The 17,154-nt window shown below is 38.7% G+C and overlaps 1 protein-coding gene across 8 annotated transcripts in view; it reads left to right on the plus strand.

The window, feature by feature from the left end:
- Positions 1 to 494: 494 nt before the first annotated feature.
- The window catches only part of ABCB5 (ATP binding cassette subfamily B member 5), a 34,647-nt gene continuing 17,987 nt past the window's right edge, over positions 495 to 17,154 (plus strand). For 6 of the 8 annotated variants that reach the window (XM_032181502.1, XM_032181503.1, XM_032181505.1 and 3 more), the window contains exons 1-15: positions 495 to 589; positions 1,310 to 1,379; positions 2,495 to 2,582; positions 2,695 to 2,740; positions 3,771 to 3,924; positions 4,331 to 4,397; positions 4,628 to 4,819; positions 5,928 to 6,099; positions 7,298 to 7,422; positions 8,482 to 8,659; positions 10,662 to 10,775; positions 11,658 to 11,768; positions 14,135 to 14,260; positions 15,548 to 15,751; positions 16,404 to 16,574. In XM_032181502.1, coding sequence (XP_032037393.1) covers positions 1,331 to 1,379; positions 2,495 to 2,582; positions 2,695 to 2,740; positions 3,771 to 3,924; positions 4,331 to 4,397; positions 4,628 to 4,819; positions 5,928 to 6,099; positions 7,298 to 7,422; positions 8,482 to 8,659; positions 10,662 to 10,775; positions 11,658 to 11,768; positions 14,135 to 14,260; positions 15,548 to 15,751; positions 16,404 to 16,574 — 1,797 coding nt within the window. In that variant the 5' untranslated portion in view covers positions 495 to 589; positions 1,310 to 1,330. Of the gene's footprint in view, positions 590 to 1,309; positions 1,380 to 2,494; positions 2,583 to 2,694; positions 2,741 to 3,770; positions 3,925 to 4,330; positions 4,398 to 4,627; positions 4,820 to 5,927; positions 6,100 to 7,297; positions 7,423 to 8,481; positions 8,660 to 10,661; positions 10,776 to 11,657; positions 11,769 to 14,134; positions 14,261 to 15,547; positions 15,752 to 16,403; positions 16,575 to 16,896; positions 17,045 to 17,154 lie in introns of those variants that run through there. The other 2 variants (XM_032181510.1, XM_032181509.1) reach the window with 2 other exon arrangements.

A 17,154-nucleotide genomic window follows, 5' to 3' on the forward strand; every position in this document is an offset into this window, starting at 1 on the left:
TGCCAAAATGAAACTCCACACAAATTATGGGGAAGGAGCAAGAATTACATGAGCAAAATGTGATGCTCAAGTTTTCATGAGTTTCCCATCCCCGTGGACAAGTGACTCTACTTCATCCCCCTGCAACCTCTGCCTGCTAGAACAAGATGACAGGAGGGAGCAGAAGTGGTCACTGTGATACTTTTCCCAACTAAAATCCTTCCACCTTTATTAATGGTGAGAACCGAGTCGGAAAGGTCCATTCTGACAGCATGGCCAAGCGGCTCGCTCTGTGGGACTTGCAGGGCCGGAGCACCCGACCTGGCTCTGAAGACAGGAACCGGTGCGTGTGCCATCAGCCAACCGAGACGTGCCTGAGGGCCCCTCGCCGAGGCAACCTCCCGCCGGGCTGCGGCACCGACCTTCACCTGAAACCCGAGCCGCCGGAGGGCGGGCGGTGCCCGGCGCTATAAAGCGCACGGCGGGCAGCGGGCAGCCTGCCCCGTAGTCTCTGGGTGGCGGCAAGCACAACCTCGCCTCCAGTGAGGGGCGCGAGTGGGGCTGATCCCCACGGACACCCCCGTGTGTGGGCACAGCACTGGGTGTAAAGGTAAGCCGAGGTAATACGAGGACAGCAACAGCCAGAAATCTATCAGAAAGGATGCTTATATGTAAATATACAAGCTTTAACGTCAAGTGTTAATGTCAGGTTGATTCTGTGTTTTCTTTCGTTATTGTTTGAACCTGCATCAAATTCATATCTATTTCTGCTTGTGTTTTTTAAGCTGCTATATATGAAGCATCAAGAAGAAAAGCTTGCGGACACTGAGCATCAGTCACTACCTCTAAATTTTGCTTAGCTAGTGCATGCAATAATACATATGTGTATCTGTAGTCTTTACCATTATAATCATGATCTTGTCACAACTGTTAAGTAAGTTTTGCTCAAACTAATGAAGGAAATCATCTATTCTAAAATAGATCATCCACAATAATCTGAATATGAATGATCTAGGGCTTTGCCATAGACTACTAAAAAGACCAAAGACTACTAAAACAAGCTACTGAAATAAGTGCCACTGTTCCAGTTTGTACTGTTTATAATATCTCCTTAAAAGTAGTCTTTTTATTGTGCTGTTATATCTTTTTTTTTTTTTTTTGTTGATGTTAATAGGACAATGTTGGGACCAAATATGATTCATGTAAAAAAAAAAAAAAGTAAAAAAAAAAAAAAAGTAAATATAATTTAAACTCTTTAAATACCTACTATTTCCAAAGGTTTTGTTGCATATGCAGATCTTGCTTAATGTAACTTTTATCTTCACCTCAGAAGCATACAACAAAGAAAAAAATGAAGGACCATTTTGTAAATCCAACAGAAAAGGACCTCTCTGATGCTGGTAAGCCACATACATGAAAACAGCATGTGTATTTAAGGAAAATATTCCACAGCTCCAAATCTGAAAGTCTGTTATAAATCCTTCCTGACTGTCATAGTGGTTTTAGAGGAGATAAAGTGTTAACAATATCTGAATCTTTGTATTCTGTAGTGACTTGCTGGGCACCTCTGATTTTCTCCTTAGTGATTCCAGCTCCTTAAGTTTCTAGTGAGTTTCTAGTGAATTAAAGCCACCACCTAGAAAACATTTATGCATGAGTCATTCCACCAAGTTCAACGAACTTATTCAGATGGGTAAAACTATTTAGGTGGGTCCTAGGCTGGGCAGGAAAATGCTTCTAGGATAAATTCATTAAGGTAGAAGCATATTACTGCCTTTAAATGATTCTCTAAGTTGTTCTTTTTGGACTGATGGATGAGAGCACATGAAAAACTGTATACAGATAATTATACTTACTCAGCTTAGTACAGATGGGAGACACTTGATTTGAACCCTCTTCTCCTGGTGTAATTGATAGCTGGCTCCCTACTGTGGTTGCTCATCAATTTTTTTATCCATTTATTACATCCTGTGTTTTTAGATTTATGAGCTTTCAAGGGTAGGATTCCTCTTTTGTATAGACTTCTAAAGTCCTTAGTACAAAAGAAGCTGGGTGTGTGGCAACTACTGTAATACAAAGAAAATATAATGAGGGTTATTACAGGCAAAGGCATGATTCTTCAGTGAATTAGCATGCCTTTACTGTTAAATACATCAATTTTAACTGATAAGCAACTCAATTTTTATCATTAGAACTTCCATTTTTTTCAAAGGAAGTAGTAGGTGTTTGCAGAATCACTGCTCAAGTCTTGCTTTTAGTCCTTGGTAACTTTTCTCTATAGGTATATTTTTAATTGTATTCAACTCAGAAATGGAGCTGGCAGCTTCTTCTGAAGAGGAGGAGATGAACTGAAGAGAAAGGAAGTTTCAAAAAATATCATTGGGCTATTTCAGGAACATGAGGGAAAGAAATGATCTTTAAGCTTGAAAAGCAAAAGAATAAGCAATGAAAGTTGCAGGAAACTGGAAGAAAATACGGAATATTATGTTAACAAAGTCTGCCGCTTCTTCCACAGAATCGGCAAGTAAGGGATATGACAACCCTTCTTTCCAACATGATGAAGATCTTGAACAAAGTGACCAGTTAAAGACCAAGAAAAAAACGTAGGCATTCTTTGAACTGAACATATTGGCCGTATGTGTTGGGTGTATGGATTTATTTTTAATATGGCTCTCCTAGAAAAAGCTTATCTTAATTGTATCTTGTATTTTCTAGGAAGGAAAATAAGCCAGAGAAAAAGGTGGTTGGCGTTTTTGAACTGGTTAGTGTCCAGGTTGATGGTCTATCTTAGATTTCCTTTTCTTTATTTGTCATTGCAAATTGTTTGCCTATCAAATCAAAAAAGGAGAAGTATCCTGAGACCTATGAAATGCTAATGTTGATGACAGTTCTCTTTTAAAATTTGACCTGTTATGTCAGGTTGCCATCTTAGTGTATTGGTAGCACTTAAAGCAATTCAATGTTAGTGCTTTTGAAGAATGAGTTTCACCCATGCTTAGCCTGATCTGGGCTACACATACTGTGCAGGTCCTTGCCTTGGTGATATTTAGTAAAGGATTTATCCTGTGTTTGATATCTGAGGGAGTTGCTGTCTGAAAGAACCAGGGGTGCATTTTTGCTTCCATTTTCTATACTATAGCTATTAACCCTACGTGTAAACTTGCTTGTTCCAGAATAAGAGAACTTTTATTCTTCTCCAGTTTATTCCATGTCCATTTATGCTAGGGCAGTCAACAATAAAATGGGCTTGTTTCAGATGAATCACATCCAAGAACAGCTATTGAGATTTAAATTTGCATCCTTTTTTAAACCAAAGAAACACTGAAGGATAGGCAAGTCTTAAGATACAATCACTGCTGCAAACACTCTCCCATTAGATACAAGCCAGGTGCTGATCAATAACTCACTCTTGTTTACATTTCAAAGGCATTATCTTGGTAAATATGAAACTTACTGGAATGCTAAATGTAGTATATTGTGCAGAGAAGTCCATCACTTAGAAAATGTAAGATATACATTTTTATTTTTTCTAACTTTCTGCTGAGCTGGGGAGTAACCATATGTCTTGCCAACATTCCCTCAGCAACCTTATTGAATAAGTGATTTAAAGATGTGTGGAACCTACTACAAAATTCTTCTCATTCTCTTTTGCCTTCAGCTGTAGTATCATTGCTTTTTAGAATACAAACCATTCTATGATTCTAAGAAATGTGTATTCTGTAAGTCTGTTGTATTGTACGTAGTATGAACTGCCAGGCATAACTTCTACTCTTTCTTTAATGTTCACATAGTTTCGTTATGCTGATTGGTTGGATATACTTTTGATGGTAGTTGGCTTGATCGCAGCTGCTGCAAATGGTACTGGATTACCACTTATGATCATTGTCTTTGGAGATATGACAAACAGCTTTGTGCTAAGTGGTGTGAATTCAAATGCATCAAAAGGTAAAGTTAAAAATAGACTTTGCTGTGTACCAGTTATGTTTTGCTACAGGATCTAAGATTGTTCTCTAGACAATGTACATGTTACCTATCAGAACAAGAGTGAAATTCATCTTGCTGCAAATTGCCCATTCATATTAAACTTTAATGGTTTGAACTGGACAAAGGCAGTGTGTTGGTTATGTTCCCTATTTTGGGTAGTATAGTAAGGAGAATGAACCACCTTTTGTATCATGACTTATCAGGTATCTACTGTTATTAGAATTTCAGAAGAAATAAATGTATGTGTATCTGCCACATGTCTGACCCTACTGCCAAAATACAAATCATTCCAAAAGTGATGACCCTGTATCATCATGATTTATCATACATAGAAGACACTTTCTTAAATATTTGTTTTTCCCCGCAGATACTTCAGTAAATAGCTCCATCTGTCCATCAATTCCAGGTATAGATATAGAAGCTGAAATGACAAAGTAAGAATCTTTGTAGTTATTCTGTTAACAGAGTACTGGGGGATTTTCTTTTATTGTGTTATCCCTTCAAGCAGAAACCAAACTTCTACCTCCTCAGAAAGGCTTCACAATAATATCCCAGACTTCCATGTTTAGTGTGGTGGGATAAATAAAGACTGATTGTAGCTTATCTGTGTATTTCTCCAACAAAATACCTTGTGGTTATATGGCCTTTTGTCTCCTTATTGCAGGTTTGCTTACTACTATGTGGGAATTGGTTTTGCTGTGTTGATCCTAAGCATGATCCAAGTATGGACATTTTTGGTTGCTGCTACAAGGCAGTCAGCAAGGATTCGTCAGAAGTTCTTTTTTGCAGTGCTCCATCAAGAAATGGCTTGGTTTGATAGTACCCAGATAGGAACATTGAACACCAGACTGACAGAGTGAGAGAGCTGTTGTGTTTTTTTTTGACCTCCTAAGCATGATGATAAATGGCAGTTTTCTTTTAAACATCTATGGGAACACCTATAGACCGCTTTTACTTTTTTTTTTTTTTTTATGAAAAAGAAGAGGAAAAAACAAAACAAAGCAAAAAAAAAAAAAAAGCAATACTGCACAGAGGGAGAAATTTGTTACTGTTTTTCCACTTGCTTTGTGCAGTTTCTGTGATACATATACTTGAAGGGGTTATGCTGTGAAATGCAGTATTCTACTTATCTGGCACCACCTTTGTAACATTTGTGAAGTACATGGCAGACAGCAGTAGATAAACAGCTCTGCTTTCTCCAGCTAGTTTACAAACACTGAAAGCTCTGACACTTGAATGGAAATGAGCTTGTGCTTACATCTAGCCAGATCTCAGACTGGACTCAGTCCAATGTCAGTTAGTCTTTGGTCTTTGGTCCTCTTCCAGATCTCTCAATAGATCTAGGGATGAGGACAGTATGCATGAGCACAGACTTTTCTGGGTTTTGAGGTGGTTTTGGAAAGAGCTATGTCCTGAAAAGTGCAAGAGAAGCTTAAATAAAATCCCTCTCAGATCTTATCTGTACTTGCTGGGAAGAGAAAATGTGAAAGAAAAATGTGTATGGAAAAACAAAGTTTCTTCCAAATAATGTTTTTCTGATAGAGTGAAAATAACACCTGATCTGAGGCTGTAACCAAAATTAGGAACATAATGCATTGAAAATCATAAAGGAAAATCCTTTGGGTAGGGTCACAGGAGGTGAGGAGGCCATTTATCTGTTTACTTTTACTTCTCCATTTGGATACTGGATAAGGAAACTAGGTCATTTGTGACCTAGTAACGGTGTATAGAAACACCAGAGAATGATGGAAAGTACATCAAACTAGGAAAAAAAAGTGTCTGCTGTGCTTTGGCCACGCAAGAGACCAGTGGTACTGCACAGTAGCTGTGGTTAGAAATTTTGCTATGCCAGTTAGGAAATGACAAAACTTCTGACATTAGGCCACATAGTATGAAATGGGGGGAGGTAGAATGAAAGCCATTCAAAGCTAACAAATCTTTCCTTTTATTATTGTTATTTAAAGTGACATCAACACCATCCATGAAGGCATCGGAGACAAAATCTGTATATTTGTACAGTTTTTTGCCACATTTCTGGCAGGGATTATTATAGGATTCATCCATGGCTGGAAGCTGACACTGGTGATTTTGTCAGTCAGCCCTCTGCTAGCTGCATCAGCAGCAGTTTGGTCAACTGTAAGTGTTTGGGGATTAACAAACAGAGCAAACCAGAAAAACATTACATTTTTTCTCATGCACAGGAAAGCGGGGGGGGGTGGGGGGGAGGGCGTTTGGGGGGGTTTGGGGGGGAGAGAGAATGGGAGAAACCTAGTGTGGTTTCTAACTTGGGAGGTTTGTCCCATGCTTCCTTCATGATTTCTGCTTCCTCTGTAGTTTTTCTGAGTTCCCAAGCATGTACTTGCATGTCATATTCCTCTCATTTCTTTACTCTGTTCTCATGCCATGTGGCAAGAGGATAACTGGCACCAGCATCTTCCTCACATAGCATTTTCCTTGTGCAGAACACTGCCTGGGGCAGCCCAGGCACATGCTCATGATCTCTTCCCTGATAAAAGAAGTGCCTTTTAAGCTCTTTCCATCCATATGTACAGGACACCACATTTCTTGCAAATGTTTTTTACTAAGTTTCATGCTGCTTACAGTTGACACTAGGGTGTATATACAGCTACCACAGACAGGACTGAAACAAATTAATGAAATAGTTGGACAGGTTTCACTTTCAGGCAAGGAAATGTGTTTGTTTTTTTTTCCCTTGCGATCCACTGTGGCCACATTAATGGGTACTGCTTGTATTTCTGAGTGCTTACTCTTTTTTTTCCTCTTAAAGCATTTAAGAAGAAGTTGTAGTACAACTAGCATATATATACTTAAAGTTTGCTGTTGCTCTAGCTTCTGAACCACCTCAGTAGGTGATACTTCTATGCTCTGAGCACCATTACGTAAAAATGCTCCTTGTCCCCATTATTTAGAGAATGCAGCTATCTCTGCAGTCCATTAACTTCTTTCCTATGAAGCAGAGTTCCCAAACCTCTTCATAGGTATGCCAAGGGACACTCTGCAGAGCAGCTGCAACATGCCTCCCTGATCCCACACACACAACACTGTGGGACAGTATGGGCAGATCATAGGCTCTCCTTTGTGTGGGAGAAAAGCGTTAAGTCATGGAGCCCATGTGATGCTGATGCAGGTGTTCACTGTAACAATGATGCAATGAGAGAAGCTAGAGTTTGGAGAAATTCAGGGCCCAAAGGAGTTGACCCTAGCTTTCCTGAAATGTCATCTTATGCCTTGACCACTGATCATTCTTATTCACCAATACAATGTGTGTATCCTTTCAGGATGCTCCAATAACACCCATTTTTCAACTTTCCAGCTTTTGGCATCCCTTACTGCTAAAGAGCTGTCTGCTTATGCCAAAGCAGGAGCTGTGGCAGAAGAAATTTTGACTGCAATCAGGACAGTTGTGGCTTTCAATGGACAGCAGAAGGCATTAGCAAAGTAAGTTTCTTGAATTAATAATTGTATTTAAAGTGAGTTTGAGTTTGGCTCTGGGAGTTGTTTTGGTTTGTTTTATTGGAGGGTCAGCCAAAACCAGGACAGCATCATAGACCCAAATTTTTCTTATGAATAAGATCTGGACTCTCATTTAGAAATGAAAGCATTGGGAGGATTATCTTTACCTAGTTGTCAAATGCAGCAAAGCATGTGATCGATTAACTAACTTCTAGAGCATATGTACTGCTGTTTTTATCTTTGATTAATGACTTATATTTAAGCTTCACTGGATAATGGTCTTAAGTAAAATCATATCACTGCTTTTTATTACTTTGGTTTGCAAATAACACCTGTTGGCCTAATCCAGCATGTCCTAGTCACATCCATCAAATGATTTATCTTTTACGAATCAGATATGGCTGATCACTAGGGACTGAGTAGAGCATTTTCTAATCTATGGATTGTGACTCCTACATAGCTCTTGAATGATGACTTTAGAGTTAGGAAAAGCAATCTTTCGCTGCACAGTGCCTTCACAATGTTTATCTTTGCAAGGGACTTTTAGTCATCTTCTGGTCTGGCATCAGAAGGCCCTGGCTTTTATACATTTGCCTGCCTTCAACCACAGTACCCACTTTTTTGGGGGGGGTTCATTTGTTTTTTTCAAATGTGGAAGACCAAACCTTGCCTTTGATAGGTAATGTTGATAAATGTTTTTCAAGACTTCCTCTCAGGACTAATGCAAACAAATTGCTCAAGAGTGGTATCTTGTCTTTTGTCATGATAATGAAGTAATGCTACCCAATTGTTTTCAAAGTATGTCTTCCATAGTGGTATCATCTAAACCTGTGAATGACAAGATTAGATATTGTCGGAATGTCAGAACAGATTTACACAAAGGAGTAAATCTGAATACCTACTAGTCCCTTGTCAAAAATATTCTCTGCAGCATGTGAGACTTCAATTGCTTTTAAGGCAGAAAGACCTGGTAACTAAAAAGAGGCATGGGAAATATCAATCTGAATGGCATGTCAGATTAATTGTTTCCTCATCCATTTTCAGATATGATGCTAACCTAGAGCTGGCTAGAAGCGTTGGAGTGAAAAAATCCATTACCACCAACGTATCTCTAGGTGTTTCACAGTTCCTTATATTTGGATCCTATGCTCTTGCATTTTGGTATGGAACCAAGCTCACTGCTGAGGAGAAAGAAAATTATGACATTGGCCATGTTTTAATTGTAAGTATAGCAATGCAGCTTTGAAAAATGTTCTGCAAATTGAAGAAAATACTGATATGTAAGTAGTATATATGATTATCCCTATTTTCTCCTAAGTGCTTGCTAAATTAGCAAGTTACAAACTTGCTTGGTATAAAATAACTGGAAAGAAGGCATTCATCTTACCTAGCTTTTGACGTTACAGGTTTGAGCAGGGCACCCGGGTTCCCACTCTAATCAATGTAAAGACAAAATTACATGCAGAGGATTGATTATTTTTTTTAATATATATTTTTTTTTTTACCCTGTCTTAAGCACAGGACAGGATGAACAAGCTAGAGCTGATTGTTATGAGGCAAAGATAAATTACTTGGCTTTCCAACAAAACTCTGCTTAGCTCCTAGGACTAAATGAATCTCAATGTGTTGAATGTGTACTGCTAAATCCTCCAGATCTCATTTAGCCATGATGTCTGCTGTTATTGTTTACTTGCAAGGATTTACCATCCATTACTAATATGACTAAGTTAGTATTGATTTGAGAATATTTAGCTGTCTTGTCATCATAAATTTGGCTACATGCTTGGCTATGATACCCAAGTGACTTTTAACAAGTTCTCTGACTATGGCTCCTCATAGCAAGTGAAGTTAATTATGCATTGGTCTCACATGTGAGACTTCAATTAGGAAACTCTGGACTAAATTTTGAGGGTCCCTTAACTTTGGTGACATCTGGAAAGCAACAAGAAAGATGTGTTCTGTTTGTAGATAACTTAAAGACTTTTCTTTTTGATTATTTTTTTTTTTTATGCCAAAAATCATGTCAGTATCCTGGTGGTTTTACTGGTTGTGGCAGCTGAACTCTACCACAACTGCTATATCACTCCCCCTACTCAAAGGTAAAAGGGGAAAAAATATGATGGAAAAGGGCTCAAGGGTTGAGATAAGGACAAGGGGAGCACTCCCAAATTATCATCATGGGCAAAACAGACTCAGCATAGGGAGATTAATATAATTTCTTACCTATTACTAATAAGCCAGGGCAGTAAAGTAAAAACATCTTTCTTATCCACCCTCTTCTACTTTCTCCTCCCTAGTGGTGCAGTGGAATGGGGAATGGGGGCTGCGGTCAGTCCCTGATGCTTCAGTCACTAATGCTTCCTCTCCACCATTCCTTCACAGTCACTCTTTGCCCCTGCTCCATGTGGGGTCCCTCCCACGGGATGCCATCCTTCCAGAACTGAGCGTGCGGGGGCTGCCCACAGGCAGTGGCTTCTCAAGCACTGCTCCCACATGGCTCCGTACCACGGGGTCTATCCCCTGGGAGCAAACTGCTCCAGCACGGGTCCCCCAAGGGTGGCAGCTCTCCCCAGACCCCCTGCTCCTGCGGGGGCTCTCCATGGGCCGCAGCCTCCTCCAGGCCATATCCACCTGCTCTACCAGGGGCTCCTCCACGGGCTGCAGGGTGGAGATCTGCTCCATGTGGGACCCATGGGCAGCAGAGGGACAGCCTGCTCCACCAGGGGCCTCTCCACAGGCTGCAGGGGAACTGCTGCTGCATGCCTGGAGCACCTCCTGCCCTCCTGCTGCACTGACCTCGGGGGCTGCACGGCTGGTTCTCACTCCTTGCTCTGCCAGCTGCTGTGGGACAGCAATTTCTTTTCCCTTTCTTAAATCTGCTCTCACAGAGGTACAAACTACACCATTTACTGACTCAGCTCTGGCCAGTGGCAGGTCCCTTTGGAGCTGTCTCTGACCTGACATGTGGCAGCTACTGGGCTCTGCTCACAGAGGCCATCCCCGCAGTCCCCTGCTACCAAAACCTTGCCATGTAAACCCAATACAAGTAGTTAACTATTCACTTCAGGAAAATGGGAGTGGACACAAATGTCTGAAATACACCTTTAACTTCAACATTTAATTTTCCTATAAAAAAAAAAAAAGGCTTTTAACATTTAACAGCCAGGCACTAATGACTCTGAAGTCATGATTAACCACAAGGCTTCTCTTTCTCTCCCTTGCAGGTGTTCTTCTCTGTGCTTGTTGGAGCCTTCTCCCTGGGACAGGCAGCTCCCAACTTGGAGAGCGTGTCTAATGCGCGTGGGGCTGCCTATGAAGTATATCGAATTATCAATAAGGTAAGAATCTGAGTAAAAAAGCTTTTCAACCACACTTAAAATTTTCATCTTTCCTTGATGTGTAACAAAAATAGCCAAAAAAAAAAAAAATAAACCATAAACTCCATAGATGCCTACCACTGAAGCCAGTATTTCCACATATTAAAAATAAATAAATAAATAAATCTGCCTCATTATTTGTTACAATTAATATTTGGAAACCTGACCTGGCATGTACAACATTATTTATTGGTACAGTTTTTTCCAATATTAGATTTGCAACTCCAGAGGGAAAGTAATAAGGAGCTATACTTTTTTTTTTTTTTCTTGAATGCATGTATACATGATTTCAGGTGAGCTGTTTTTTTTTTTTTTTGTTTGTTTGAGGGGGGTTGGGGAAAGGGTGGGATTGCAGAAGGGATTAAATAGTGCTATTGAAAGCTATATTAATGTAAAGTGACATGCTGATGTTGCTGTGAAAAATGGAAAATGGTTTCCACACTATTATCTCCCTCTTGCTGTGTTATTGCTGGTTCGATATCTGTGTATATAAAATAATTAAAACAAGTAGGGCTAGGAAGTTCATACAGAAATGTCTATATCATTCATCTTGATGTGTGTCTATAACCCTCCTATATGCATAATTGAGAGCCATGTTTTGGCTGCAAGAACGTAAAGTTATTGAATTACTGATTTTCATTTTTTTCCTCATTTTCAAATGTGCTATACCTGTAGAATTAAAATTCGGTTTCTCTGCATTCAGCATCTTGTAAGTAAAATGTAGCTTTGTAATGGTGTGGTGCAGTGTTAATTAGTATCTAAGAAAGTATTGAACAATGTAACCAGCAGAAATAGCAGTTCCAAAAGTGTAGTAACAAGCAGTATATTAAAACCTCTTTCCAGAAACGGCTTATAGATAGCAGTTCTAAGGAAGGCTACAAACCTGACAAGCTCATAGGAGAAATCGAATTCAGAAACATCCATTTCAGTTACCCATCTAGACCTGATGTTAAAGTAAGTGTTCATGTTAGATGCACCTGCTGGACTGAAATCCTGAAGCCTGTGTCCAAGATTCTTTCTCTAATCTTGATTATGATGATGTTCTTGAATGCAAAATGCATCCTATCTGGGGGATTGTGCACTACTGGGGATAAATCCATAATGTCAAAAGACAAAGCTCTAGAACTACTGCCACTGGCCACTTGCTCACTATTCTTCTCTGTTGGACAAAACTAAAAAAAAAAAAAAAAAAAAAAAAAAAGGATATGTGTTGTTCTTAGTCTGAATTTCTATGAATAAGATCTATGATAAACCAAATAAGATTTTTTTTTGTTGTTTTGGTTTTGTTTTGTTTTTTCCCTTCAAAATTAGTCACTAAGACTTCTAGAGCTTACACAGTTAATCCATGAAGTTGCTCTTTTCAGTCCCTCAGTTGTCCTGAATTGCTGTGATGTCCTATGTGAAGAAAGGTGACCTGTGAGATAGTTAGGCTTTATAACAATAGGACTTCAAATGAATTCAAACCTACCTACCTTGGAAATCAAATGTTTTTCTGGAAAAATGTTAAAATTGCTGTTCAATAAGCAGATGTCCATATTTTTCTGCCAGCTGAACTTCCTCAGTAATCTTATTGTGCAGTGTTATGTTGCCATGGTGATCTGCTCCTTTGGTGATACAGTTGTATATTGTTGTTTTATCTCTACTATATTCGGCAAGCAGTTTCTTACAGACGTTCAAAGGTAAAATACAGTGATTTGCCACTGCCTTTTGATGATGAAGAAATTAGTAGAAATAAAGATTTCAAGTGTTAACAAGTAAAGGCTGGTCATGCCAACGGAGGGGTGAGAATGGGGAAGTTTGTATCACTGTGGCTGTTATTTCAGATTGGTCATCTCACTTCAGTTATATGGTGTCTGTCCCATCATGTATCAAATCATTATGCATCAAATCTGTTTCCAGGACACTGAGGCTGCTGGAGGACAGGCCCAGAGCTGGGCTCTCTGCCTAGCCGAAGGCAGTTTAGTGCATCTTATTTAACTCTTGGCTGAGAAATCAGAAGTGACAGAGCAGACCCTTCGTCAGACTGTTAATCCATCTTCCTAGAAATTCCCAGGCAGATAAGCTGTGTTGTGAGCCTGCAAGCCAAAAGGGAGGGAAATAAATATTTTGTCATCCTTCCCAAGTCTACTGAGTCAGCAGCTTTCCCTGCTAATAGTATCTGTTATTTAATAGAGCCAAAAAGAATCAGCAAAGATGTATAAATTACCTACAATCTCTCAAGTGATTGATGCAACACAGTGTAATCTCTCTGTGTAGACTAAACTAGATTAGGGTCTAGCTATTGTCAGTGTTAGTCTTGACAACAGCTAACTTGATAAGAGTTAGAAATAGCCTATTTTTGTTGTGACTATTTGCACCTGGAGAAATTATGGTATCCAGAATGTAGCTCTAGACTGACAATGTAGGCATCAGGATATCAGCTTCTCTAAGTACAAACCACACTGGTTGTAACACAGGGAGAAGAGAACAATATTGCAACTATTTTAATCTCTCATTGCAAAAACATGTGTAGGCAAAATTATAAACAAGAAGAGTTCCCATAGCAGCCAAATATTTTGGCAATTACACAGCATTACTCATATATGAAATCGACATCTTTTGAGGTAAGATGTTCCTAAATGTGAAAATGGCAACAAAGGTACCATTTATCTGTAACTACTCCCTGGATTTCTGAGGCTGTTAACAATAAGGATTGGGTTTTAGTAAGGACTTTCCAGCAATTACCTTGTCAAAACAACTTTGTTTTCTAAAAGTAGAAGAAAGCAAACTTGTTTCTCAACAATAATATTTCAAAGGTGCTACATACCCTTGAGATTCATTACTGTTATGCCACTGTCTAAGCACTGCAAAATGGAACAACAGAACATTGAGCCTGCTACCAGATCACACCAATAGAATAAACTGAACTATCACATTTAGAATACTGTGGCTGTATTAGTTGATTTTGAGTGTGCTGGGAATTTTCCCAGGCAATGGAATGTAATGGTCTATGTAGGGGAACTCTTAAAATGTTTCTTGGCATGAGCTTGGCCTGTTCCAGTTATCAATCTTCTCAATTCCCAGGCTTGGTTTGGTAGCCAGAAGAATCCAGGGACCATTCCCAAAAGGCAGGTTGTATGTAGCCACCCTGTTTCAAAATCTAATAAACTTCAGAAGCATAGATGCATGTTCTTTCATAATAGTGCCCCAGAACATTCCTAGCTAATAATTAATTAAATGCCCAGCCTTTAAACTCTGTGCCTTACATTGATTATTGCTACAATTACCTTGACAGACTGTTTTCTAATCAAATTTGTCAAAATAAGATGTATTTTTTCTAGATTCTCAAAGGTCTGAACTTGAAAGTTCAAACTGGGAAGACCATTGCTTTGGTTGGAGCTAGTGGCTGTGGAAAAAGCACTAGTGTTCAGTTGCTGCAGAGATTCTATGATCCTGACCAGGGAGAAGTGAGTGCCTGCAAGTGAATTGTATTTGAAGAAAAAAAAAATGCTATTAATATAAGCATGAATTTTCCCATGTTAACTGAACTTTGATTTTTTATCAGATTTGAGAATTAGTCTTCACAGATCTGTATTTCCATGATTTAAGCTTCCAGTGTACTTTTTCTGGTGGCCTGACTTCATACGTCTCCTCCTCCAAGTGTGATGCCAAAAGTAGTAAACACCACAAGTCTGTAAATTTATATCCTTGCATCTATCTATTTAAATTTCTTTTTGTTAGTAGACTTTTAAGATACTGTAAACTTTTTAAAGTAAAGAATAATACAACAATACTTTTTTTCTGCTTTTTTAACGACCGTAAACTAGAGAGATTTTCCTATTTTAAGTGGTCTTTTTTTTTTTTTTTTTTTTTTGGCTTGTTTTGTCTCTGATAACCCAGAGCAAAACTTCCCATCATTACACAGGATATGTCTGTTCTACTGACACTCAGCACTAGATATGAGAAGCATTTATCATTTTTCTGATTGCAAATTTCCAAAGGGGTGAAAAAAGTAGAATAACGACACTAACATGCTTAAGAATAATGTTCTTTTTGTATTTAATAGCCAAAGAATGGCACTCAGTAGTTACAGATGGAACTATGTATTAACACTAGTTCAGTGCTATTAACACTAAATAGTTGAGTGCTATTAACCATTGAACTATTTATCGCTGCATGTCAAGGTTATCAATTATCAACACAGTTGCTTTTTATACTTGCCTTTTCTGAGGCATGGGGACAAGAATGAACAATCACAGTTTTGTTTCACTCCTGTGCTTATACTAATGTTCATACGGTCACATTGCAAGTGAAAAGAAAAGTGGTAAGAAAAACGACCTCTCACTTCACTTTAGTCTATTTGGATTATTCTTTGATGTGGTGTAAAGCATTGCCACAACTGAGAGGACCACAAACTGTGGCACAGGGGCATGAAAACATAGTAAATAATGTGTAGGGAAGCTGGGAAACTTTTAAGCTGGGTTTGTTCTTGGACAGCATAGTTATTGGACAAAACCCTGATTTCTCTGGTTATGCTGTTCCTCACTGTTTTTTAGTTTGTGCAGTAGATGGAAAAAATACTGTTGTAATTTCTTTGGCTTAGTTTTCTGTTAAAGAGGACACTAATTTTCTTTCTTCTGTTTTTTCCTTTTTTCTTTTTTTATTGTCCTTGTAGATGATACTTAAATAATAACAATGGATTTATTATAAACAAAATGCATTTCCTCAAATTCTAACATACACTTTTTTCTCAGGTTACCTTAGATGGTCAGGATATTCGGGCACTAAATGTAAAGTGGCTAAGAGAAAATATTGGTATTGTGAGCCAGGAGCCTGTTTTGTTTGCAACAACAATAGCTGAAAACATTCGCTATGGCAGGGAAGATATTTCTGACGCTGAAATTGAGAAAGCAGCCAAGGAAGCCAATGCTTTTGACTTCATATCTAGACTGCCTGATGTGAGTTCATGAACTTTTTTTTGAGTAGAAGAACGAAAGGTCCATTTAAGCTGGTGTCCCATTTCTGACATGGAGAGCATGGGAATTCATGTTATATTATAACTTCCCAAAATACTCATAGCCTCCAGCAGCTTTCAGTTTGGGGACTCTCTAAGCTAGATATTGTACTTTTGTTTAGTTGCCTTCAAGGGATTTGTGCCTAAGTCTGGAAAAAAAAAGTGTTGATGCCTTAATTCAGGAGAAAGGAAGCTACACAGTTGTATTACCATCCATACTGATCTCACATGGCACGGGAAGAGTTGGGCTTTAAAAGAGGAGAACCAGAAATCCAGAGCATTATCAGGAACATTTCCTTAGTAGGAAATGAGGGAGGAAAGTATGCCCTGAACCAAGACCATTTTTAGCAGCTGGAAACTTTAGCTCTTTCTATACCTGGCATTCAGTTTTGAGCTAACTCAGTAGATGCCTTACACCTTTCAAAGAAAAAAAAAATATTATTAACTATTTAATCCATCCTTAGGAATGGATGATATTATAGCCCTCCTTTTGGTCCTGATATCTCTTGTCTAGAAACTGAGTGCTTATTACACAAAGAAGTAGGGATTTCTTTTGAGACATTCCCCAACTTCTGTTTTGTTTTCTCTTTTCTCAGAAATTTAACACCATGGTAGGTGAGAGAGGGGCTCAGCTGAGTGGAGGACAGAAACAACGAATAGCTATTGCTCGTGCCCTGGCAAGAAATCCTAAGATTCTTCTTCTGGATGAAGCTACATCTGCGCTAGATACTCAGAGTGAATCCATAGTGCAAGCAGCTCTTGATAAGGTAAGGGTTATGTTATTGAAGTCAATTACTATGAAAAGGTGCAATAGCAATTAAGAAACATTAACACAGTTTTCAATGCAGCTTTCCACTGGAATCAAGAATACTGGAAAATAAAATTTGGATGGATGTTTCAATTTCAGTGTTAAAACTGAGTTTAAAGCAATCAAAACTTTGCTTAGGAATCATTTCAGTTAGTAATTAGTAATAATGCTAAAAAACAAATGCATTTGTACTTAAGTGCAACTGTAACTTAGGTCTCCTGTGCTTTCTTCTCAAATCATTTGTTCATTTGCTGGTGAACTATGGGGACCATGTTATCAAGACAAGGCATGAGGACTTGGACTATTTTCAGGAAGAATAACAGCAAAGTATAGTATAATATTGCTTGTACTGGTTCTTCATTGAACAGTTGCTTCATAATATTCAGAAAGCTTTTGGAATTAGCCATTTCATTTCTTTACAGAGGCTGAATGCAAATTTTCCTTCTTATTTATTTATTTATTTATTTTTATCAGCCCCGCTGCTCTAAGGCAGATAGTACTGCAGAGCTGTAAGCTTATACCTGTGCCTCTGTACCCTC

This window comes from Aythya fuligula, chromosome 2 (genome assembly GCF_009819795.1).
Source record: "Aythya fuligula isolate bAytFul2 chromosome 2, bAytFul2.pri, whole genome shotgun sequence".
In the NCBI taxonomy this organism is placed as follows: domain Eukaryota; kingdom Metazoa; phylum Chordata; class Aves; order Anseriformes; family Anatidae; genus Aythya; species Aythya fuligula.